The 27,347-nt window shown below is 40.1% G+C and overlaps 1 protein-coding gene across 1 annotated transcript; it reads right to left on the reverse strand.

Annotated features, from left to right (window-relative positions):
* On the reverse strand, positions 1-26,383 carry LOC145982455 (uncharacterized). Its single transcript, XM_083115930.1, has 6 exons — positions 26,319-26,383; positions 22,837-23,041; positions 18,160-18,341; positions 10,207-10,280; positions 4,719-4,813; positions 1-138 (listed from the first exon to the last, which is right to left on the reverse strand). The coding sequence occupies exons 1-5, from the start codon at positions 26,381-26,383 to the stop codon at positions 4,770-4,772; spliced, it is 570 nt and encodes a 189-aa protein (XP_082972056.1). The 3' UTR covers positions 1-138; positions 4,719-4,769.
* Positions 26,384-27,347: the final 964 nt, after the last annotated feature.

Consider the following 27,347-nt stretch of genomic DNA (forward strand, 5'->3'; position numbering starts at 1 on the left):
TCTTGGTAAACTGCTGGTTCCTGGGGAAGAAACATGATGGCACTGTGTGCACTGATGGAGAAAGCTTACCATATTCGTAAGATGTAGTTCTATAAAAAGGATGCTGAGAACGCTCGCACCCATAACCAGTAAATCAACCTGGAATCAGATATTATGAATCAGTGGTTGCTTGTGCCGAAATATTTAGAGAAAAATAATTAATTAATATACATTATTAATAGAATAATGGTGTTCTTAAGATAATAGTTTTTAATTTCTTTTACTAGCCAATTGTATATTTTACCATTTTCTCATGAATCTGCTGTTTCTTTTTGGAAAGTTTTGTGAAAGGAGTATTAAACCTCTATCAATAATCCCATCCCCATTCAGGCATGTAATGGAATAAGGTAATAAATACGCTTTACGATTTCGCACACAGAGATGAAATTTTAGTGAAACATGCAGTCTCGATCAGGACTCAAACCCCAGGTTTCTGGCTGGTTTTGTTCTACCAACTAAGCAATGGCATGGTACAGCAGAGACCCAGGTTTGAGTCCTGGTCGAGCTTTCATTTTTCACCAAAATTTCTAATAAGTTCTCTGATAAGGACTCAAGTCGTAAGCGTAACAACTTTTCTCCTGAGATTTTGGTACGTGTATGGTAACGGTAGCCACCCACCATTGTGAAGAAATTGGGGAGCTACGAATTAGTAGTGTAACCCGGTCATAGAAAACCTACAAAAACGACTGGGGGTTCATTGTGCGGACCCCATGCCACCCCGTAACTTGTTGGATGATCTCCCACCGGTGGGAGTGAGGCTGTCAGGCGATGTGTAGGCACTGGCCCTCACAAACTGTTATGCTACAGAGGCAGGGGGGAGGGTAAAAAATACAGCTAATTTTAGACATTCAATGCTGGAACTTCCTCGGTACAATACCTGTATGAACAGGGGTGCCCATTCCCCCCAAGGTCAATGGCATGTCCCCCCAAGCATGTCATAATTCCCCTAAAGTATTTAATTACAACAGCGTATCTAGTGAAAGTAACTTTTTTTTTAGCTTTACTTAACCCTATATTTCATCTGCCCCTCCCCCTACACTATTCTATCCCCCCCAGGTTAATGGATGCATTATCCCCCATACATCGTAACAATAATCATTCCAAAATAGATTGGATGAATGCGTAATAATTGATTTTTTAATACAATAGCCACACAACTGTCCATATTTTTTTTGAAAAAACTTCAAATCTTCAAAATAACAGGAGCCAGCACATTGACTAAATAAATGCTTCAGTTAATCTCAAATGTCATGTCTCGTATAAATATGCATTTAAGCAGTGTTTGTTGGTGGAGAATAAGATTTTAAAAATCTACAATTTGAATATTTAACTCAAATTGCTACACAACTAAGATAGAAAATTAGATAAAACTTCGATAGCGTCCCAACACCTCTCACTCATTTATTTCGTCATTTTTAACATACATACTTACCTATTCTGCATTGCAAAAGATTCTTCAATGTGCTATTTTGCTTTTTTCATGAAAAAAGTTCAATTCTTGACATAAAGAGTAATTATTAAACCTTTGACGTTAGCCCCAGAAACCATTGATGTTAGCCCCAAAAACCATCCATGGGTAGCCAGCCCCATAAACCATTGATGTTAGCCCCAAAAACCAGCCACGGGTAGCCACAAAAACCATTGACGTTAGCCCCAAAAATTCACAATAGCCCCACGAACCATCACGGGAACGAGGTATGCCTACGAGGTTAGGTTAGGCCTGTTAGGTTAGGTTCCAGTAGCACCACTCATTTTGTTCAATTTAGCATATACGGAATCCCCATGCACCTTATAATAGCTGGCTTCAATTACCCCACGGTCCACCTAACAAACTGGCTAAAAAACAAAATATCTCATCCACAAACTAACATATGTGTTCCGCAACAGTGCTGATGCTAAAAATCTGATGACTTCAATAGAGCAAGCTGACAGTGCAAAATTTGCCAGCATTGACATAGTAGATATGTACAGTTCAATCCCCATAGACCTAGCGCTGCGAAAGATGGCTGACAACAAACAGAATCCCTGCTTTAGAGGTACAAGAGATAACCAGGCTATTGAAAGTTTGTCTAAAACACAATTACTTTCAGTTTGAGGATAAATTCTACAATCAATCCGAGGGCCTTACAATGGGTAATCCGCTATCAGCTCCTTTAGCCAACATCACCATGCACCTGGCTGAAAAAGAGATACTCCACACTCCAGAACTACAATACATCCGATATGGAAGGTACGCGGACGGCACAATAGTCGTATACAAAAAGACAGAAGAACTCGACCTTCTAGTGAATAAGCTAAATAGCATCCACCCCAGGCTCAACTTCACCGTAGAACAAGAAAAACATGGTAAAATCAACTTCCTGGACATCACCATCAGCCGTGCACTTAACAAATTCACAACCACTGTATACAGAAAACCGGATGCAGGCAACCAGTACATACATGCTCTCTCTTGCCATCCTCCCAAGAAAAAAGCCAATGTGTGGCTGAACTTTTATCGAAAAGCCTTCGCCTACTGTTGCAGAGAAGAGGATCTACGACAGGAGATAGCCATCATCACTGAAATAGCCCTGAAGCATAGATACACTGAAGCACAACTTTCCACTTGGTGCAGTAAAGCGGAAATACAGGGCAGACACCCTAACCAACCACAATCAACCCATCCGCAAGCAACCCAGACACAATCAACCTCCAGCGGCCAATATAAATGGTTTGTCTTCCCCTACCATCCCACCACTTCCAACCGCATATCCATAGCCCTTCTTTCATATGGCATCGAAGTAGCAAACAAACACAATTCCAAAATAGCTGATAAACTGAACAAACACAAAAGGTACTTCCTCTCCCCCCTTGATAATGTATATGATGCAGAATGTGAATGCAAGGCACATTACATCGGCAGGTCCATCAGATCTGTCAATGAAAGAATCCAACAGCACCTAGCAGATGCGAAAAAAGCCCAATCCACCACTGGTCTTGCTAAACATATCAAATACAATAGCCATAAAATTCAAAAGATTCAAGTTAAACGCACTGCCCACACGCTTGTAGACACCAAAATCAAGGAAACGCATGCCATAATGCACTTCCCGCACGTGCTAAACATTGATAGCGGGCAAGCGCACCACACTTGGATTCCCCTACAACAACAGTTATTGCCCGGAAATAGAAGTCGACACAGACCCAGATGCACAGTTAACAACAGCACACCTAGCGGCAGCCAGAGAACTACAAACAAAAGATGCATGCCAAGCAACGGTACAGCAAGTTCCAAGGAGGATGGTGGCAGTGGCCACTGAAATTAATCGAAAAAGAAAAAAAACAGCTCCGCGGATAAAAGTGAGTACTAGTTTCTCCGTATTTATATACTGCCGTGTCTCTCTTTTCCCAATTATGAATTAGGCAGCATTGTAAAAAGAAGAAAAGAAAACCTTTAAATACAAAAGCAAAAATGTATCCTAAATTATAAAACAATCAGGATTGGAAAAAAACAAACCATACATCAAAGAAATCCAGAAAAACAATGGAAACTCAAAAATCTGTTTAACATTCAATAACCTCTCCCCCACCCCTTTTTTTGTTAGTTACTGGAAGATACAGTTCAAATTAAATTAGATCAAATACTAAGCTCAAATATAAGGAAGCCCTTTTGTATACTGGCTCTCACCACATCCAACCATACATTCTTTATTTCAATATCAATTTTTGATAAACATCCTCACCATGACATGATGAAATGGTCCTCGATTTTTAGCTTTAATTTGGTGATGCAAATGAGAAGTTTGTGAAATAATCAATGTGCTGTTTATAAATATATAATGAATAATAATGTATTTTCCAGCACAAGGGGTAAGACAGTTTCTTATATCTTATTTGGCACTGTTTGAGAATGATTTGTACATCAGTAAAAGGAGGCCACAGGCACGAAATATATCAACATACATTTTCAGGTATGATTATTTTGAAAAAGAATAGAAATAATTTCCTCCAAACTGGTTTAAAAGACAAATTCTCTTCTTACACACAAATAAACCAATAAGTAATTTTTACAAGAATTTGCATTTGGTGGGGGCTCTCAAAATTTTAGTTAAGATACTCAACAATAGAATTACCCCATCAAATTTCACTTTCACATATAATTATACTAAATTAGTATCACTAATTCTTTGCAATAAACAGCCATATTTTTTATATTAAAAAAAGATTAATTGCATACGAGCTTAACTAATCAAACATTTTTTAAAATTAATTTCCTCAACTATTCTTTGGCCCTACTGAGAGGAAGAAAAGTATGTATGTGCCCCACAGCACCTCTTGAACACGAAAGTTAACTAAAGAACACTCTTCCAAACAGTGGCAGCAATTGGGTTCAAAAACTGAAGGGGAGGAGGGGGCAAGGGCAGTTTACTTTCCCTTGGTACATATGGTTTAGCATAGTGCAGTGGCAATAACTCCCCCCCCTCCTTCCCTCCTAATTGCTGCCACAGATTCTAAATCAAGTGATGCAAGGAACAAACAATTTGATGATGAAACAAAGCTTTATTTTCAATCATGATTTAACTTGTTGCAGACACATTTTACAATGAAAGTATGTTGATCACCAAACAATCACCTACTACACAATGATTAACTTTCAAACTACATTTTCAGAGGATGTATTTGTTTGATAAAATACTTACCATTCTTTTAAAGTATTCTGACTAAAGATTTGAAAGCCCACTGGGCTCGTACTAGGCTGCATTGTCCCCTGGCTTCTCCGAAGAAACATGTGAATCTACGATTGGTAAAGAAAGTCTTCATGAATCAAGTAATGATAATGGTATAAGATTGATTACTTTTGCAACCTCAAAGAATTTAATTGTGAAAAGTACCACTTTTAAACATAAAGATATCCATAAATATACCTGGTCTTCTCCAGATGGTAAAACTCATAATCAGATAGATCATATTCTCATTGATAAGAGAAGGCATACTAGTATAATTGACGTTCGTACACATAGAGGTGCTGACTGTGCCAGTGACCATTATTTAGTAATTGCTAAATTAAGAGAAAGACTCTCAGTGATAAATCATAAGCAACAAAATCTAAAAGTTATAAAATTTGATACAGGAAAGTTTGCTGATGAAAGAATTAAGAAAGATTACCAAATTAAACTGTCAAATAGATTTGATGTTTTGCAGGATTTAAATGATGATGAAAATGTAAATGAAACAGACGTAAATAAGAATTGGGAGCACATACGTAATGCAATAGAATCAGCAGCTAAAGAAAGTATACGATACCATAAACCAAGAAAAAGTAAGCCATGGTTTGATAATGAATGTCATAATCTAATAGAAATAAGAAATCAGGCTAGACTTAGGTGGTTAAATAACTCTGATGATACAAATCTAAACAATTATAATAGAATAAAGCGAGAAGTTAACCGCACGTTTAGAAGTAAAAAAAGAGATTACTTGAAAAGCAAAATTAACGAAATTGAAACAAACAGCAAAAATAAAAATATCAGAGATCTATATAAAGGTATAAATGAGTTTAGAAAGGGGTGGCAACCTAAAGTAAACTTGATAAAAGATAAAGACGGTGATTTTCTAGCTGACCCAAGCGATATTCTAAATAGATGGAAGAACTACTTTAATGACCTTTTAAATGTCCATGTAGGAGATAAATCAGAAGTAAATGAAGTACACACAGCAGAACCTTTAGTTCCAGAACCTAACTTGACTGAAGTTAAAGATGCTATTAAAAGGCTAAAGAATAACAAAGCACCTGGCATTGATTTAATACCAGCTGAGTTAATTAAATATGGTGGAAATTCATTAATATGTCAAATTCATAAATTAATTTGTTTAATATGGAATAAAGAAGAAATCCCTCAACAGTGGAAAGAATCCATAATTGTTCCTGTGTTTAAAAAAGGTGATAAAATGAACTGCAATAATTACCGTGGAATTTCTCTACTCTCAACAACATACAAAATATTGTCTAACATTCTTTTAACAAGACTAACCCCATATGCTAATGAAATTATAGGTGATTATCAATGTGGATTTAAACGTAACAGATCAACTACAGATCAAATTTTTCACAGCAGACAGACAATTGAAAAAAAGTGGGAATATAATCAAAATGTCCATCAGCTATTCATTGATTTCAAAAAAGCATATGATTCGGTCAAAAGAGATAAATTATATAATATATTAGTAGAGTTTGGAATACCTAAGAAGCTTGTTAGTATGATAAAAATATGCACCAGTGAAACAGAAAGTAAAATCCGTGTAGGTATTAATATGTCTGACAAATTTACAATTCATGATGGGTTAAAACAAGGAGATGCATTATCTCCATTGCTCTTTAATTTTGCCTTAGAATATGCTGTTAGGAAGGTAAAAGAAACTAAAGAAGGACTAAAATTAAATGGTGTGACTCAGATGTTAGCATATGCAGATGATGTAGACTTACTAGGGGATGATGTGATTACAATTAAGAATAATGCTAAAATATTTTTCAAAACTGCTAGAGAGATAGGTTTGGAAGTTAACAAAGAGAAAACTAAATATATGCTTACAGGCTGAAACCAAGTGTTAGGTAATAATCAAGATCTAATTATTGATAACAACTCGTTTGAACCAGTTCCCAAATTCAAATACTTAGGAGTAATATTAACAAATGAAAATTATATTAAAGAGGAAATAAAAAGTAGGCTTAATTCAGGAAATGCATGTTACTTCTCTCTTCATAAACTTTTGTCTTCTCGTTTAATATCTAAGAAATTAAAAGTTAAAATATACAAAACCGTAATTTTGCCTGTAGTATTATATGGATGCGAAACTTGGTCCCTTACATTGAAAGAGGAACATAAATTGAGAGTATTTGAAAATAAGATCCTTAGGAAAATCTTTGGACCTAAAAGGGATGAGGAAACAGGTGAGTGGAGAAGGTTACATAATTTAGAACTACATAATTTGTATTCATGTCCAGATATTATTAGAATAATTAAATCAAGAAGACTTAGGTGGGCAGGCCATGTGGCACGAATGGGAGAGGAAAGAGGAGTTTACAGGATTCTTGTTGGGAAACCTGATGGTAAGAGACCTGTAGGAAGGCCAAGACGAAGATGGAGGGACAACGTTGAGATGGACCTAAGGGAAATCGGTAGAGATGGAAAAGAGTATATGGAACTTGCTCAGGATAGGGAAGGATGGAAGGCCTGTGTTGCTGCAGCCATGAACCTTCGGGTTTGAGAAAGCTAGAGAGTTAGTTAGTTAGTTAGTTTTGATGATAAGCCTGGGTGTTGCAATAAGTATGTGCATAAAATAGAGGTAGATACCACAGAACCTTTGGTAGCGAAGACTTATCCCATACCGTATAACTATAAATCTCAAGTCAGGGAACACTTACAGAAACTTTTAGAGTGGGATATAATAGAATTTAGTGAATCTTGTCACCTCAACCCCCTGGTGGTAATACCGAAATCTGATGGGTTGCTACGCATTTGCACTGACATGCGTAATGTCAACTTGCACCAGAAATTGATTCAAACAAAGCCTATTAGGATAGATGAGGCTTTGCAAGGTTTTCAAGGCAAGAAATACATAACCACCATAGACATGTTTTCAGGTTTTTACCAGATTTTGATTACAGAAGAGTCTAAACCACTTACAGCATTCAGTTTCGATGGTAAACTATACCAGTATAAAAGGTTAGTTTTCGGTTCTTCGAACGGAGTGCAAGCTTTTACTGAAGCTATGAATAGAACACTGGGGGATACACTTTCAGATAAAGTAATGATCTATGTAGATGATTTGTGTATTAGGACAGAGACTTTCGAAGAACACATAGAGCTCTTAAAAGAAGTATTTTCGAAGATTAGGGCTGCTAACATGACCATCAAACTGAAGAAAAGTTCCTTTTGCAAAGAGAAAATAAACTATTTAGGCCATACAATTGATCAGAAAGGGATTCACATAAATCAAGATAGGATACAGTCAATAGTTGAACTTCCTAGACCTAGAACTAGGAAACAACTACAGAAAATTGTAGGTGCTTTTGGTTGGTTGAGAAAATTCATTCCCAGTTATTCAGAAATCTGTAAACCACTAACAGACTTGCTTAAGAAAGACAAAAAGTGGGAGTGGGGTAGAAAAGAAGAAAATAGTTTCTTATCTATGAAGGATGCCATAGCCAGGGATGCTACATTACACCACCCTGACATGCAAAAGGAATTTTTCATACAGACAGATGCGAGTGGAATTGGCATAGGGGGATATCTATTTCAAATTGATAACGGGGAGCCTCGTGTCATCTATTATGTAAGTAGAACATTGAGACCATATGAGGAAAAGTACACTATTACTGAACTAGAGTGTTTGAGTATAATCTTTTGCATTTCTAAATTTAGACAATATGTAGGTGGTACTAAATTTACAGTCATTTGTGACCACCATGCTTTGCAGTGGCTAAACAGCTCAAAAAACGGGAATGCTAGGCTGACCAGGTGGTCTTTACAGTTGCAAGCCTTCCAGTTTCAAGTACATTACTGCAAGGGCAAAGAAAATGGTCTGGCAGACCTGTTAAGCAGGACTTTTGAAAATAAAGAAACTGAAAACTTACATATAAATGCCACAAGTGAAACGTTCCATAACGAGATACTTGACTTTTCCGTTGACTTCGTAGCTGCGGAGCAACGGAAAGACCCCATACTTCTTCCTATCATACAGTTTTTTGATGGTACACACACAGAAAATTCAACTAGATCTAGAAATTGGTTTAAGTTTTACAAAATTTTGTCAAACAACTTATTAGTTACTAGGGATTATCATTTTTTGAATGAATGGAAGCTCTGCATACCGGAATCATTTGTACCAGTAGTTCTTAGAGCTTACCATGACAATTTAGGACATTTTGGGGTAGATAAAATGATGAGAAGGATTTTAAAACTGTATAATTGGAGAAATATGAGGAAAGATGTCAGATCTTATGTTGCAGACTGCATTACATGTCAAAGTACTAAAGATAACACACACCCACCTAGACGAACGCTGTTAATGCACAGTATGGAAGGTAGAGATATTGTTTTGTTCATAGATATTCAGGGCCCATTACCAAGGGTAAGAGAGGTGAAAGGTTCTTACTAACTATTCAAAATGCAAAAACTAGGTTTCTAACCGCATACACATTACGTAACAGTACTACCGACAGCATACTACGGAAGCTAATTGATATCTATTTTTTACATTTCGGGATAACAAACTTAATAGTAAGTGACAATGGAGTCCAGTTCAAGGCAAATGAATATGTACAGTCATTAGCCTCTCTAGGCATAAAGGTTGCTTACACCCCGGTATACAAACCGAGCAGTAACCTAGTAGAGAGGATACACAAAGATTTGAACCGGGTTATGCGAGTGGTCTGTGAAGGCGCGCATAATGCTTGGCCAGAATATGTCACTAAAGTTGTTAACTTGTTGAACGGAAGCGTCAACCATTCCACTGTTTTGCACCCATAGAGCTTCAGCTAAATTATCCCATTGACAATGCAGTAAAAACACACTTTGACTTGCCAGCTGGTGAAGAAATGAACTGGGAACACAAGCTGTACATGGCCGTGTCTTAATTCTAATTCTAATGGTACATTTAAATTTCTATTATGTGAATGAACATCCATGCCTTAATTAACGGAAGACCAGATTTCGAACCCATAAACGCCCCCTATAATTGTTAATTCCTATTATACTTAATAGCTAATATGTTCTTCTTTCTGTTATATAATTTGTATTACACGATTTGTCATAGATTCATTATCATGAAACCATAGTCAAGTTTGAGACTATCATGCATAAAAATATCTTGTTCCGATTAATTCACACGGGAATGTACTACATAGATTGATTGATTGATTTAGTTTATTTTACTTCGCGTTTTGTGCCTCTTGGCTAATTTGCAAAGATGGGGATGAGTGATGAAATGATGAAATTGATGAATGGACATTCACAAAATTTCAATGAAAAATGCAGGTTGGAGCAGGTCTTAAACCTGGGTATCTGGCATACCGTGCCATTGCTCTACCACTGAGTTACTGAGCCAGCCTGGTTTCGCCTGATTTTTCGCTTATTCCACACAGGTAAAACAGCAACATTTAATAATTGAAATGGAAACAATTCTTACCTTGTTTCACAAAATTATTTTGCAAAGCCTCAGTTGGAGTTAGCCTATAACTTGGCAATGGGTGTAGGCACCAACTGAAACAAAGAAAAAATAATAATTTATGCATAATTCCCAGAATTCAGAGGAATTCTACACTTAAGCTAAGAACATTAAGATACCAAAAAAAAACAAGAAAAAATAAAAGAGAAAGATGCAAAAAAAACATAAAAAATAAAAACAAAAATACATACACACTAAGTAAAAAAATACGTAAAATATAAACACACACGCAACAAACATAATCAAATTACAGAAAAAGTCGGTGGGTGTTGGTCCTACAAGTTTACACGAAGGTTTAATTTTATTTCCCTGTTTTCAGTACTTGTAATTTCACTCCAGAAGATTATTTGTTAATTTTGATTTGAATTGGCCGAGAGAAGACGAGTTTCTTATGTCGTTGGGGAGGTCATTCCACGCTCTGGTAGCAGTGACCGTTAAGGAATTTCCATAAAACGTTGTCTTGTTGGAGGGGATGGCCAGCAGAGAGTTGTCTCTCGAACGGGTGGCAAAGGTGTGTGCTGAACTTAGGGGTTGAAATCGAGAAAGTAGGTAGGAGGGCTCTCGTGAGTTTACTATTTTGTAGAGCGCTGTAATAGCGTGGAAGCGGCGGCTAGTGGAAAGGTCGAACCAGCCTAGGTCCTTGAAAGCCGGGGTCAGGTGGTCAAAAAATTTGATATTATAAATGTAGCGCACACATGCATTTTGTATTCGCTGTAGACGTCTTCCTAGTTCACCGTTGAGGTCAATATATGTCAAGTCACAGTAGTCTATTTGGGACAGAACTAACGACTCCACGAGTGTTTTCTTTACTTCTTGTGGTAAAATATTTTTAAGGCGGTACAGCGAGTGTAATGCTGCGTACGATTTTTTGCATATGGCCTTCACATGGTCACTCCAAGTGAGGTTTTCGTCCACAACGACTCCCAGGTCTTTGACCGAAAGCGACAACGAAATGGGGTTTCCTTTGACAAGAACGTCAGGGATGGAGGACTTCTCTGTTGTGGAAATGAGCTGACGTGAGCCAATTAAAATACATTTCGTTTTCTCAGCATTTACTCGCAGGCCGTTTGCCTGAGACCACTTGCAGACGTTCATAATATCAGTGTTTAGGGCTTTGATGGCCATATTGATGCTTGTTTTAGGGAACGACAAATAACATTGGACGTCATCAGCGTACAGATGGTAATTTGTCGATTGAAAGTTTCCAGATATATCATTTACGTACATGGAGAACAGCAGCGGAGAAAGAACACTACCTTGGGGTACACCGCAATTCGTCGGCAGCCACGACGACTTATTGTCAGAAACGAGTGTACGTTGCTGTCTGGCTGCTAAATATGAGCGAGCCCAGTCAAGAGCGGGTTGGAAAAAGTTGAAATAAGATGACAATTTCGCCAGAAGGATATCGTGGTCTACGGTTTGGAAGGCTTTGCTGTAATCGAGGAGAACTAGCATTGTCAAATATCTTTTATCCATCGCCGACCTTACGTCATCCACCACTTTAATGAGCGCTGTGCTGGTGCTGTGATGTGGGCGGAAACCGGACTGGAAGGGGTTTAACAATTTTTTCGATTGCACATAGCTAAAAATTTGCTCGTGAACGATGTTTTCAAATACTTTTGACAAAGTTGGGAGAATACTGATCGGTCGAAAATCTTCAGCGGTTACTGGGTTGGTGATTTTAGCCAGGGAGCGTATGTGAGCGAGTTTCCAAATGCTTGGGAATGTGCCAGTGTACACAAATGTGTTGAAAATATCTGCAATTGTGGGTGAGATGTGGGTAGCAATATATTTTAACACGTTAATTGAAATTTCGTCTGCTCCGGTTGCATTGGATTTGATTTTATTAATTGTAGTTTGGACCTTTACATGCGTTATAAAAGAGAAATCGAAACTATTGTTGTTGTTGCTTTTATGAACACTTATGGAGTCGATTGTACGTTTCTTAATTTCAGGATTTATACCTGATACGTTTTGGAAGTGGCCATTTAGTTCTTCTGTGGAGATGCCAACAATTTCATTACTATTAAATTTTTTCCCAACGCCGAACATTTCAAGTTTATTCCACAGCGATTTCGGCTGCGATCTGTAGTTTAATAGTTGTCCTGCAAAGCAAAACTTTCTCTTTCGTATTTCCTGCGTGCACCGATTCCGAAGAATGCGGTATTCTTCGAAATAATCATGTATTGATTGCAGGTTTGCTTTGAGTGCGGACTTATACCGCCTGTATGCTGCATCCCTACGGGACATCAGCTGCAGAATCTCAGGGGTGATCCACGGGCTGGGAGGTCTCGAAACTCTCTTTCTTTTCACGGGCGCGTGCTTGTTGTAAATATCAAGAATGAGGGAGTTTAAGAGATTCACTTTCTCGTTAACTGTTTGAAAAGAGGACACGAGGTGCCATGGCATGTTTCCTGCTTCAATATTCAGGGCTTGAATATCAAGCCGTTTAAAATCTCTGAAGGAGATTACTTTTGGTTTATATTTATATGTTTTCAGAGAATAGGACAGAAAAATAAGATCGTGCTTCGATATGACTGGAACTGGAAATTGGCCGAAATTTAGAATTTTTAGTGGGTTGGTTGTTAATATATGGTCAATAAGCGTTTCGCTTTGGTGAGAACGATGTGTGGCTTTTAACGAACAGGTTGATAGGTTGAGAGACGATATGGTGTCTTTGTAATTCCGTACTTCCGGTTTTAAGGTCAAGAGGTCGAAGTTTACGTCACGCAGGATAATACAATGTTCGTATATCGGTAAAAAAATTGATATTTCTTTTTCGAAATTTTCAAAATCAGCTTTCGGGGGTCGATACACTCTGCTGAGGAGGATTTTTTGGTTGTTTACATTAGGAATTCGTCGTAGTGGGACAAAAGACTCTGACAGTTGACGTGCGCTGCATGGAATGCCCTTGGGTGTTTGGCTAGCTCCTCCTTCAGTACCGTTACAGCAGGGTGGGAATGGGGAAGAGAAAGCGAGGGAGGGTCGGCAGAGGGTTGGGCGCTGGACTCGACTTCCATTTGGCATAGCTTCTTAAAATAGGCCGTGGTTGGGCTTAGTGTTGCCATCTCTTTAAAATAGATACAAAAACAACTAGCCTGGTCCGGGAGTGAAAATAAGGTATATTACACTGTTCGGCAAAATTAAACTTTTTGTCGCTCCCATGAACCAAATTAGGTGATTCTTATAGATTTCGAGCTCCTGAGTTTGAATCCGCAACCCGTTTTTCTCCAATACGTACCAGTTTTGAGGGAGGGGGTGGGGGCGGGTTTCAATTACCACGCAAAGGTGCTATTCTCCCCCCATATAGAATTGCATGCTATCATCAGAATTTCAATATAAAACAAGCAGATACAACTACATAAAGAGTAAAAGTTCAACATTTGCATGTGAATTGGTGTTCCTGCTCCTCTTGTAATTTGTACAGGGTGTCTCGCGTGTCGCATTCCAACAGAAGTCGGCCAACATATTCACACTCCATTTCCTACTGTAGCGCCTCTCCATGGTGGCTATTTGTTGATGAAATCTTTCACCGTGTTCATCGGAGACCTCCCCCAAGCTGTACTGTTGAGGGAAGAAGTCCAAGTGACAATGCAGGAAATGTAACTTGAGGGACATATTACACCTCATGGTACGAAATGAAATAATTAACCTGCCCACAATGTCTTTGTAATTAGGTGACTAATGATTCCTGAGAAAATTACTGCACACGTTCCGCATCACTCAGCTTAGAAGGAAATGTAAGATCCTTCAAAACGTCTCTGATTTGAGACCCTGTATAAACACCTTCTTTCACCTTGGCCTCGCTCAGTCTTGGGAACAGTTTTTTGATATGAGTAAATGCTTCACCATCCCGCTTCAGGGCCTTGACAAATACCTTCATTAGACCTAATTTTATATGGAGAGGTGGTAAGAATACTTTCTCCGGATCCACAAGAGGTTCATTAGCCACGTTCATCTCTCCTGGGACCAGTTGGTTCCTTGGTGGCCATTTTGTGATGGTATACTGCTCTTTGGCTCGACTGTCCCAATGACACAAGAAACAGCAGTGTTTGGTGTAACCTCCTTGTAAACCGGTGAGGATGGCAATAACCTTAAGGTCAGCACATACACACCACTTAAACTGTTCGTAATTTAATTTCTGTAGTAGGTTCCGCATGTTCTCGTATGTTTCTTTCATATGCACAGCATGAGCAACAGGGATGGCAGGATATTGATTGCCATTGTGTAGTAACACTTCCTTCAGGCTAGTCCGCGACGAATCTACGAACAGTCTATATTCTTCAGTGATATAGTCAAATTTCAGTTGTTCCATAAGCGACGGAATGTCACTGCAATACACCAAATCACCATCCTTTGTAAAATTATGAACTAGGCTCACCTCTCTTTTTCTGTACATCGATATATTCACATCTCGGTCAAGTAGATTCCATTGTTGAAGTCGTGATGCAAGCAACAGGGCCTTGGTCTTCGGAAGGTTTAAGTCTCTGATCAGAACATTCAGTTCTTCCTGACTTATCACATGTGTTCCTTAGTGTCAGACACTGGGGCGTAATTGGGATCTGAATGCGTACTCGAAGATTGTGCAACATCCTGACAAGTCGCAGGTTCTTCGTCGGATGAAACACTGCTCAGTGTGTATGAGTCTGGTGGTACGGTTACATGCAGAACAACATCATGTGGGACAGGTCTCCTCGCGGAATCCAAGTCAGGATACTGTATTTTATGCTTCGTGCCTTTTGAGAAACCTGTAAAATTGGTCAGGAAGAAGTAACAGTCTGCAACATGATCCCGGGGCTCGCGCCAAACCATAGGTACGGCGAATGGTATCGATTTATGTGTACCTTTTAACCATCCTTTTAGAGTACGCGCACACGAGTTACAACTTTGTTTGGGAGCCCAATCGCGATCCTGGTCGCCGACTTTACACCCAAAGTACAGGTGGTACGCTGTCTTTAGGAACGGTGACAATGCCCTACTTTGCCCCTTGAAGACCACTTCTCCACATATGTAGAAGAATGAATCTACCGTCTTTTTGCAAGTTCGTGGCATGTTGGTTTAACACAAATGTCAATATTTCACGCAGAAATATTTTTCCTTAACGATATAAACAGACACAGAGTAACGCGACTCTCTTACACCACGATCACCTCGGAAGTAAAATATCTGCTTCATGGGACAACGAGGTGGATGTCTTGGCACCTTTTTCCAGCTACATCCTGTTTGTCGTCTAGACAAGGGGGTGCCAACGAATGACCATAAGTGATTACGAATCCTTTTACCGTGAAGGAAGCCGAGGTGATAGTGTAGGAAGAGTGTAACGAAAATAAAACATTGAACTTCAATGTACACAAATAAGCCTGTCACACATAGTTAAAAACTGTAAGATATCATCCATTTTAGAGCCAGTCACTTATGGCTCATGGGACATCGTGAAAATATTTCTTCCAGCAGTAATGTTAAAATGCAATATTATTCACATTTTTGTTTTGACATTTATCTGGAATTCTCAAAAAAATGTGTGTTGTGGCAGAATTCACTGTTTTTTTGGAGTGGGTGGGGTGTATTTGGATTTTTTTCTATTTCGGGGTGGGGGGTTGTGGGGGCAGGAGAAAGAATGTTCCTAGGATATAGTAACAATTCTTGGATTAAGGTAAAAATACACAATTATGCATTCCAAGCATAAAAAATACAATTTCATTAGAAAAATACAATATTTCGGTAAATTTTTATGGAAAATGCCCCCTAAAAAAAACCTTACGTGCTGGAACTTTTTCAATGCGATATTCGTAATCAGCGACTCGAAATCTATAGGGTACACCCTTTCATCCTCGTGGGAGGATTTTCATGCCGATCAGTGTTATTGGACTTACCAGTACTGAAACCAGGATTCTCTTGCTGCATGTATTGAAGTGGATGACCAAAATAAACTGGAGAACACCCGCATGTTATTTTTAACACTTGCACAGATTTGACATGAACGCACACACACTCGACAAACACTTGAAATATGATTAAAACACACACACACACAAAAACACACACACTTAAGTACGAAAACACAAAAGAACACACTGAAACAAACACAGTACATAAACTCAGAGATGCAGTACATTTTGTGGCGATTTATGAGATGTCCTTCGTTCCCTTTTGTTTCGCTTCCGTCGTTGCGGTTTGCTGCTTCACCTTAGCGCTGTAGGAGAGATTCAAACTCGCGAGTTGTGTTGATGCTTGTCCTGCCATTGCTGCCCTGGATGATGATCCGGCCATCGGACGTCCAGCAGCTCCTCACCCCGAACGTCTCCTTGGCATGGCGGAGAAGTTGTTGCCTCGTTGCCATCAGGGATTCTGTTATCAGGAGGCCGCTTCCTTTGAGTTTCCTCTTGGCTCTCCACACGTGCTCCCGAGTTTGGTACCTCAGGAACTTCACGATGATCGGATGGTGCCCCTGCTGTACAACTTCAGCCGACGTACGAGTACATTTGGGGCCCAACCTGTGCAGGCGATCCACATCAGAGGCACCAAAACTGATGCCAAGTTCCGTGGACAAAGTATCCATGACAACCTTCATCGTATCTTCGTCCGGCGTTTCCGAGATGCCGTGGCTTAGCACTGTATGAAATTTTTACATAATCTGAAGCATTATATTGTTTAACTAATGATATAACAGTGTGTCTAATAATGTAAAGACAAAAAACACATTTTTGGCAAAATTCGTTCTTAATGCACATTTTGCAGGTGAAAAATGATGAATGTCCATTATTCGCACAGAAAAAAAAGCAAAAAAAGATGAATGTCCATTTGAATTGTAAATACCTCAATAAAGAATATGAATGCTTTGTGAAATACACGAACAAAATGCAAATTCATAAAGTCACTCATTTGTCACTATGAGGAAGTTCTTCATAGAACCTTCTTGCATATTGTCGACAGAATTTCTTCAAGTCTTGCAAGTCTTTATATTTTTCAAAAGAAATTGGAAGTGCCATATCATATTTTCTTGATGGATACACAAATTCAGCTTCTTCTAAATAAGGCTGGATGTTTCTCTTGCATTTTTCAAGTGTTGTCACACTTGAAGACCAAGCGCCGTTATGTGTGTTCCTGTGTAGTACAAGTTGAGTTGGTTGAGTGAGTACAATCTGAAGCTCACGGATGCCTTGTAACAAACAGGTAACTCAGCCATTACTCCACCTCCAAGTACACGGACTTTGTAACTGTATGAATGTGTATGTAAATTGGCGTCATCCTGATTTTGTCTTGGCCTTCTTCGTGAAACATCGTTAACAGTAATTAAACCCCCTAGATAACAGTTTTGTGAATTATAATTGTCCATTCTATTAAATTGCACAATTATGTTATTTCTTTCTGTAGGAGGTATCACCGCAAAGCGTTTCAAATGAGAGCACTTGCAGTCTGTCCCTGTTTCATGAGTACTGCACAGCATTTTCTTTCTAACATCACTCACCCTTTGTTCTCCCAAAGTTATCATCCACTTCTGGGTCACTCATGGCGAACACTGTGAAACCAACAAAACCTGCATTCAAACTGACAATGTCAGAACTGAGACGACAATGCGTCTGTCAAGTAAAGGCTGTTGTTGTTATATTGCGCAATGAGTCCATATCGTACGCGACGATCTGTTCCTACACAATGGATGGACAATCATCATTTTTGCCCTGTAAACCTAGGACATCTATCGTTTTTCCCCTGCACACGTTTTTTTAAACCTTCATTAAATATGTCTCTCTCAGCACTTTAAGCCTGTTTTGACATTTTAACCGTTAGTGTGGACTGCCTTTAATATCAAGGAAGCAAAATATCAATTTTTGTGATTTTGTGACATTCATCTTTTTTCCCCTGTACCCTTCAAATATAAGATAAAAAATATATATAGAAAAAAATTAGACATACCGGATAAAATCCTTTCCAGAGTCAGCTACAACCGGGTTGGATGGAAAAGATGGAATGTGGAGGTATTGTTGATGTACAATTTGTTGAGTGGTACCTATGTAAGGAAGACTGTCGTACAGCAACATGTATGCCAAACAGCCTACGCTGTACATGTCTAGATGACGACTATCATATACCAGACTCTGAAAAACAGAAGAATACATTGGAAAATAGTGATTATGAACAAAAATGGTTAAATGGTTAAAAAAAAAATAACTTACCTTAACTATTTGAAGATGAATTCTATGCATTATACAAGGGTCACTATTTATACAGGGTGATTCTAAAGGTATAGTACAAACGAAAACCACAGATACCTCCCATGAAATAGAGACGAAAGTTCCCCTTCCACTTTGCCGAGAGATGCCTCCATGAGGAGCTAGACAACGCCGAAAACGTGTGCAAATGAACTTCACACCTCTGTACAGCCAGTACCAGTGAAGATAGAAAGGCGGAACAAATGAAGTCAAAAGGAACACCAAAGTCGCCCATCCGAAAAACACTAGGCGGCAGCTGCGCAACGCATGCGCATGGGGTTCCACAAAGGAAATAGGAGTGTCCCGCAAGACAAGTGAAGGGAAAGAGTAGCGATAGACAACGGTAGGGAGAAAAGAAGCAATGAAGCATGAAGTAACAATTGCACAGGGGGAAACAAACACATGCAGCGCGTGGGGAGTCTCCAAACACAGAGGGGAGACACCGCAGCAAGAACAAAGCATGGTTCAACAAAAGAGAAAGAGGACCGGACGGGGAATGGTACCTGTCAAGGAGACAACAAATGCGGGATGAGGGATTCCCCGTAGCAGCACCGAGGGGATATCACACAGAGGTCGTGCGCCAGCAGGACAAACACAGCAACTACGGGCACAGGAGGTTTATTGCCACGCAAAGGTGCACTTACAGATAGGAATAGTACGTAGTACGTAGTCGTACCCCGGACTGACGTTGTTACAAAAGTTGCTCAAATTGACGACCACCACATTCAATGCAGCCATTGCAGCGTCGCAGGAAATTCTGGCGAACCCTATCAAAAATCCCTGGCATGGTACACACCTCGGCCGATGCTGCAAGTATCCGCGCTACCAATGTTTCCTTGTCAGGCACCGGGGTCTCGTAGACGAGTGTTTTCACATGGCCCCACAAGAAGAAATCCATTGGTGTGAGGTCAGGCGAACGGGCGGGCCAGGGGACGGGGCCCTCTCTGCCGATCCAGCGCTGTGGGTAGGTACGGTGCAAAAGGTTTCGCACTGTGCCATCAAAATGTGAGGCGCTCCATCCAATTGAAACCACATACGATGTCGCACGTTGAGGGGTACATCTTCTAGCAGCTCTGGAAGGGCTGATGCAAGAAAGGTGCGATAGAGGCGGCCATTTAAACGTGGTGGCAGCAGGTATGGACCGATAATCTGTTCATCGATGATACCTGCCCAGATATTCACTGCAAACTGGGTCTGGTGGTGCACCTCGACTGCTGCATGTGGATTTTCATAATCCCACACATGGCTGTTTCGGCAATTGAAGATGCCCTCACGGGTGAATGTTGCCTCGTCCGTGAAAAGCACATGGCGCAAAAAATGGGGATCGTCGGTACAAAACTGCAACAGTCGTTGACAGAATTCCACACGTCGTGGGTAATCCCCAGCCTGCAACGCGTGGACTCGCTGTGGATGATAGGGATACAGCAGATCATCATGAAGGACACGCCACACTGTCGACTGTAATACTCCCACTGCACGTGCAATGCTACGGGTGCTAGAGGACGGTGTGTCGTCCACGCGATATGGTTCATTGTGTTTAACCTCGTCCTTCAATGGTATTCGCTGGGGCATTCTTCCCAGAAGGGAAGTTTCGTGGGAATGGGAAAATTTTCAGGGAGAAGCACTTGTGTTGCAAGGGAGGGGGTTAGGGGTATGTGTCTGTGTGTGCATGCAAAACTATATTTTGAGGTTGCAGAGGGTTTTTTTGGCATCCTTTGTGTCATGTGTCTGGCTCCTTTGGACTCTACAGGTATCTTTACCTTTTTTGACCGGACACTGTTCTTAAGGCTAAGGTAACACCTGGTCCGTTGCCAGTGATACAGGTAGGAATCTTCCGTTCTTAATACTTGAACGGCTTGTTTCTATTTACTGATTAATTTTAGTCGATATTGTTGCTGTTTCTCGATCACAAATCTTTCATACTATATCCCATGTGCCTCATAATAGCTGGCTGACTTCAACCACCCTACCATACATCTTACCAACTGGCTCAAAAACAAAATATCTCAATTCAACCGCAAGCTCTCATATGTATTTTGCAACAGTGCCGATGCCAAAAAAACCTGGTAACATCCATAGTGCAAGCAGATAGTGCTAAAATCGCAAGCATCGACATAGTGGACATGTATAATGCAATACCCATAAACCTAGCCCTAACATCAGTTGAAAGGTGGCTGACCATAAACAAAGTCCCCGCACTGGAAGTAGCCGAAACTGCCAATTTGCTAGAAGTGTGTTTAAGACACAATTATTTTCAATTTGAAAATAATTTCTGTGAGCAATCTGAAGGCCTTGCCATGGGAAACCCACTATCAGCAAACATAGTAATGCATTTGGCTGAAAAAAGCATACTCCAAACTCCGGAACTCAAATTCATCAGATATGTACGATACGCTGATGACACCATAGTCATATACAATAAACCCGAAGAGATCAACCTGTTGTTGGAAAAACTAGATAGCATCCACTCCAGACTAAAATTCACCATGGAACATGAAAAGCAGAGCAAAATCAATATCTTGGACCTCACCATCAACTGTGGGGGCAACAAATTTACAACCACAGTTTTCAGAAAACCAGATGCATAGGCAACCAATATATCCATGCACTATCCAACCATCCACCCAAGCAAAAGGCAAACGTATGGCTAAACTTCTTCCGAAAAGCCTCCTCCTACTGTTCCAAAGAAGAAGACCTGAGGGACGAGATAGCAACCATCACAGAACTGGCACTAAAACATGGATATACTGAATGTCAACTCTCCACATGGTGCAGCAAAGCTGAAATCCAAGTCACACAACCTGCACCATCAACACAACCCGCAACCAGATGCCAGTGGTTTTTCTTTCCCTACCATCCTACCACATCCAACCACCTTACCAAAACCCTCTGCCCCTACAACATCCAAATAGCACACAAACCAACCTCCAAAATAGCTGAACAACTAAACAAGCATAAACGGTACTTCCTCTTCCCCCTCAACAACCCAGGTGTCTTATGATGCTGAATGCGAGTGCAAGGCTCATTGCATCGGCAGATCCATCAGTGAAAGAATTCAACAAAAACTGCCAAACCCAGCACCGGACTTTCCAAGCATATCAAATTCCACAACCATAAAATTGAGAAAGTACATGTCAAATACAAAGCACACACTCTCATAAACACAAAAATTAAAGAAACACACGCCACCATGCACTACAACCATGAACTGAACATAAATAGTGGTCAGGCACACCATGCCTGGCTTTCGTTACTGCAGCAATTAACACTGGTGAACAACAGACAACATACAAGCGACAGCAGCACACCTAGCAGCGATTTAGGAAGAAACAACAGAAACTCGCCAAGCAACAACACAACAAATTCCAACGAGGATGGTGGCAGTGGCTACCGAAATTAATAGAAAATAATTTAAAACAGTTTCACGGAAAACGTCTTTCTTTTGATATTACCAGCTTTATATGATACCGCTATTCCAAGCTGTAGCTTTACGTAGGATATCTTGAGGTAGCTGCTGCCTGCGAAAAGATCAAAAATGCTTGTTGGCAATGAGAAAAAGGTAGCCGAGTGTGATTATCAGTCAAAAGGTCCTGGTTGGGTTTAGGTGAAAACCTCATCCCCCTTCCAGGTTTCGGAAGTGATCCTCATTCAGCTAAGTCGTCTTGCAACGGATGAAAACCCTGTTGGCGGGACTTGGGAGCGGAGTGCATCACAAAACACCTTCCCGATGTTAGACAATACTACAGGAACTTATTACGGTAAGTAGTTTCTTCTGTAAATGAAGAAAGCTGTCCGAACAATAGTAAACTAGTACCGAAACAGCATGTCGGACAGAGATTTTCGCAGAAATCAACATGCATTCGCATTAAAATGGATCAAAACTCCATTCATGAACTTCCACACATTTGCGTAAGTACTTTCTCCTGTAAAAAGTAAGAAATCCATCACCCCTATTGTTAAGTGATTCCAAAAGGGGAGGCTGTAAAGGGGGCACTCAGCACATGGCAAGTCACCAGAGCCTCGTTAGTCTGCAAAATGCAGTCCAGGGTGTACTACTTGGAAGTGAGGTTGACAACTGGGTGTACTATCTGGAAGGATCACCCCTTACACCCCATAATAATAATAATAATGTAAATTGTATTTTATATTTAGAAATGAGTGTCTATTTTACAGTAGGGAGATAAACTAAAACCATGGAACAGGAAAAATACTGCCAACTCCTGTATTTTCATGGATTCGAGACACTTTTGTGAAAAATGCCAAAAAAAAGCCCAAAAAAACCTCAGTTTTTTTCCCCAAAAAGAGCAGTATTTTTCCCGACCACTTCCAACTCTACTCTAGACAAAAAGCAGAATTTCTCCCCCACTGAAAATTTACTTACCCGCAATATTTCAGGAGCCTGCATGCCAATTGTACCAACATCCCCTTTGGTAGAGAACCGTTGACTTACGGGATCAGCCAGAAAAGCCTGACCGAGATCAGATAACACAGGAACATCATTTTGACCCAATAGTACGTTTTCCATTTTGATGTCCCTGTGTCCAATATTTGCCCTGTGCAAATCGGCCACTGCAGTGATCACACACCTGAAATTAAAGAGAAATTTTAACACACACTGTTGTGGTGCAGTTTACACATTAAATAAACAGTTCAAACATACATGGGCATCAGGATGGAGTGTTGAGTGGCGGAAAGTTTGTTTTTATTGTTAATAAATCTAATAATATAAAAGACTGAATTAGATAGAGGAAAATTAATGAAAATACAGGAACGTATTTTCATATTCTACTATTCAAATATTCAATATGGGTCCAGTGGACCCACGACACTACTTAAGGGTTAAGAGAGAATTGTACAAATATTTACTGGAACACCTATAAATAATTTTTACAAGATTCAATTTCGATGTATGTCTGTTACGTATCACATACCGCAACGTTTTAGCGATTGCTTAAGGTTTTGTTCAATATATGCTTTCATGGTTAGGTTAGGCAGGTTAGGTTTGGTTCCCATAGCATTAAAATAAAGTCCCTAAATGCATTCTACTAAGGTTCCGATTTACTTCTACATTCATTCCCACGCTTTTACGATATTTACTGTCGCTTGTCGACTGAGAATATCTTGTCCATGAGAAGTGCGTAAGGTAATTTTAAAGTTGTTTTTTCGGTAACAGTTAGATATAGCGGAAACACATTCCTTGAAAGGAACGACTTGAGATGACCGAACCCCTCTCCGATTTTCTTCATATTTGGCATACTCACTAATTGAAGCCTCCTAATCACGAATCTGAAGTTAGAAGTTGTCGGAAACGTCTAGAAATTGCAAAATAAGTGAAAATAAGGCGTTAGTTTTCGGAATGGTAACCGTCGATTTTCGCGAAATTTTTTGTTTCACAAGCGAATATATATATTCCTGACACTACCACGACACCAAATTTTAACTATGTTTGCCTAACCTAACCACACGTCAATGGTTCGCAATTATTTTGCAATTTTTAGATCCTGATACTACCACACGAAATTTTAACTGTTTGCCTAACCTAACCACACGTCAATGGTTCGCAAGATATTTTGATTTTGCCTTGACGTTGTATTTATTTGTGCCTTTAATATATTTTTATGTCTACTTTATTCAGATTGAAACATAATTTCTATTTCGATTTTTAATAGCGATATCAATGATACATTCATATGTAGTCCCAGGTAGTCAAATGTTGCTTTCGGTGTGAACTGTCTGGCCTTCTATACCCAATGGGAGTCGCAAATGTCAGTGTTGGCCAAGCTTTATTTGGTTTATTTTTCATCGTTTTTCTGCCACTTTCGGCTAATGAGAATGAGTGATATGATATTATGAAATTGGTAAAAGGACGACACTCACAAAAAACATCCATACCCAAGCCAAGATTTCGAACCCGGGAATCCTGGCGTCGTAGCGCGCTGTGCTAACCATTCGACCACGAAGGTCGGCACGACACGATAAAGACAATTGGACTCGTTGCGCTGAGCAGGTGTTATCCAAAGATAAGCCACTCGGCAGGTATTAAACCTCAGACGATATTTCCACCAAGGAGTGTATTATTCCAAAGCTGCCACCTGGGTGGTGCAGAACTGACTTTTGTTCTAAAAGGCTCTAGGTTCGAATTATGGCCATGGTTTGGATATTTTGGTGCATTTGTTCTATTCCCTGCTTCATCGGCTCAACATTTAACCTCGCCGTGAAAAGAGACGAAGGTTTTGGTTCACTAGTTGCTCAGATAGGCAAATCGGAACTAACGTACAATGCAGTTTCCGAGCCACTGTATAATGTGTTCTCACCTGGGATCGAACCCAGTCCCCTTGATCACAGGGCGACACCGTTATCCACTACGCTATCGAGGAGGCCTGAAATGCAGATTTTGGAATTTATTGGTAACAACACGGAATAACCATCACCAAAACAATCGCATAGAAAATTCCAACCCAACCTGAGTGGCTGGTCAACCTAGCCTCGGGGACAGACAGAAATCAAAACAAAAGCAGTCGAAGGGTGTTGGTTGAATGTTCTGCGACGAAGGAATTTACAGACCCGGAAAGATGGGGAGGGGAGCTTGAACGAGGGTCGGCGCGTGTTTCGTATTTTGTGGGTGAAAGTTTTATTTTTGCGTATACTATTTTTTGCTGTTTGTAATACAGAGTGAGTAACTTATATTTTAGGAAAGGAATCAAATGGCAACATTGTACACAGATAACACTATAACACTTCCATATAGTAGTTTGGGAACATAACATTCACCTTTCATTTTTGTTCGCTAAATTAAATTGAAATGTAAAACAACCTTTCGCATCTTGTCTAGTCTAACGCATAACATACTGCCAAAGTACATCTACGTTTCGTGTGCTACACTAAGGATGGGTAAATTGTAGAGGAAGAACTGCAGCGACGGAGGAAAATACAAATGGAACGGGGAACTATATTCCATCGCGGAATAAGCCACACTCTTGCGTTGGGCCCGCTCGCGAAACTATCGTTGGTGGCTGCTAGTAATTCGGAAGTTTCACCACCAGATGTCTCAGACGTAAGGGTGACAAACTCGTCTCCTTGATCCATCGCGTTGAGCGTGAGGAAAATACATAGCGCGCTGCAAATTTTTGAGCCTCTTAACGTGAGAAGTTTCATTTCATTGCAGTGTTTTATTAATCTTCTTCAATCTATGAAATGTGTCCCTTCCTTTCTTTTCATTTTAGTAAATTGAGTAGCGTGCTATAGCACGGTAGCACGTATTATGCAGCCGCCACTGGGTGCGGTGACAATACATTATTTGTCCAGCATAAACAAAAGCGTCTCAACAGCAATTACGCTCACGTGGGCGGACGTTTTCCTTTTACTTCACCTCACGTGGTTCCAAACATAACAATAACCTCCGTTGAGTGACGCAAACATATACTCTCTAGCAGGCGGGACTTCAACATTTCGCCGCGACGAGCAATTAATATTACCAGGCAAATACTTTAACAAATAATCACATACGCGACCTGACGTAACTATAGCAGCGACACAGCGCTGACACATACTAAAATGAACAAACCTCAAATAGATTAAACAATTAAGCGGGCGGCGCTTTACTCTAGCAGTACGCACTTCAATCAAATACAAAAAGAGCACAAACAACAGTGAATTTAAGATCATTAAAAAAATCACAAATAATGAGTAAAATTGACCTGCGTTGGGAGTTTGTATTGGAAGGGATGTGTATAGTGATCGGGAGGGGGGAAGCAAAAGTGGGATGTGAAACACCCCACCTTACCAATTACGCTACAAAAAAAACACGTTACCAGTTAAGGGTTAATTATATAAATTAGCATTTTTTTTTTAAATACTACCTACCGTAGGATCTTTTGTACTGTCTCCACTCTGTTGTTGCTCTTCTTAACAAAGTCAACGAGTTTCATCTCAGAGCAAGCTTCTAAAACTATAAACCAATGGGTGGGAGAGGAGAAGTGGCAAATCATTTGATTGACGTTTCGCAGACCCTGCGCGCGCTGAAGTGCAAGTATCTCTTCTGGACATTTTCTTCTCCATTTGCCTTCCTTTGGTATAATCTTCACTGCAACTTGCTGATTGTTCTTATCTGAACATCTCATTACTATACCCTGTACTCCCCTCCCATACTCTCCTAGAATTCTATAACCTTGGCTGTTCAGGAACGCTTCAACCATTTTGTGTTCTGAAAAGATAGGGAAAAAGTATAATGGGTACGTTACATTTTGTTATAAGCTCAAATCATTATTGTAATGTATAGTCACGGACACTGGCGGGTTGTAATTAATACATTGACTTTCAATGGAATCGTTACAACTCGGCAGTGTCCGTGACTGTACGGGGTGCGGATTTGTCTAAAAAGCTCTCAAACAGGCAGGCAAATAAGCACCCAAAATTATTGAAACAGGCACATCAAAAATCCGAAGGTAGTCACTGCCATTGTTTACTACGGCCCTGCTCCAGCCATACTGGCGACAATCGCAATAAAATTTCTCGCCCAAACAGACCCTTCTTTCATTTGCGACCCTCTTCTCAAAATCCACAGCAGCCTCGAGTGCTGGTTGCAAACTCCAAAGATTTCGTACAAAAAACCTAGGTAAAGGTAAAGTTCCAAGTGCATATAACACACCACAGTGCCATAAAGGCACATTTAAGGGAAAGGTCTTTTTGGAGGCGAAGTGATCAGCATCACACTCCGGCCGCTTTTGCCCTCCAGGATTCCCACATGCACCCATTGATATGAGGCTGTTGAGTCCCGGAGCTGCTTTATGCGGGAACAGTGCGGAATAATTCCGACCTTTATTCACCCACTCCGGAAATCGAACCCGGGTCTCCCGCCTGGCAGTCAGACGCCCTAACGACTACACCACCGCG

This window comes from Lepisma saccharinum, unplaced genomic scaffold (assembly GCF_977018435.1).
Source record: "Lepisma saccharinum unplaced genomic scaffold, izLepSacc3.1 HAP1_SCAFFOLD_182, whole genome shotgun sequence".
Classification (NCBI taxonomy): domain Eukaryota; kingdom Metazoa; phylum Arthropoda; class Insecta; order Zygentoma; family Lepismatidae; genus Lepisma; species Lepisma saccharinum.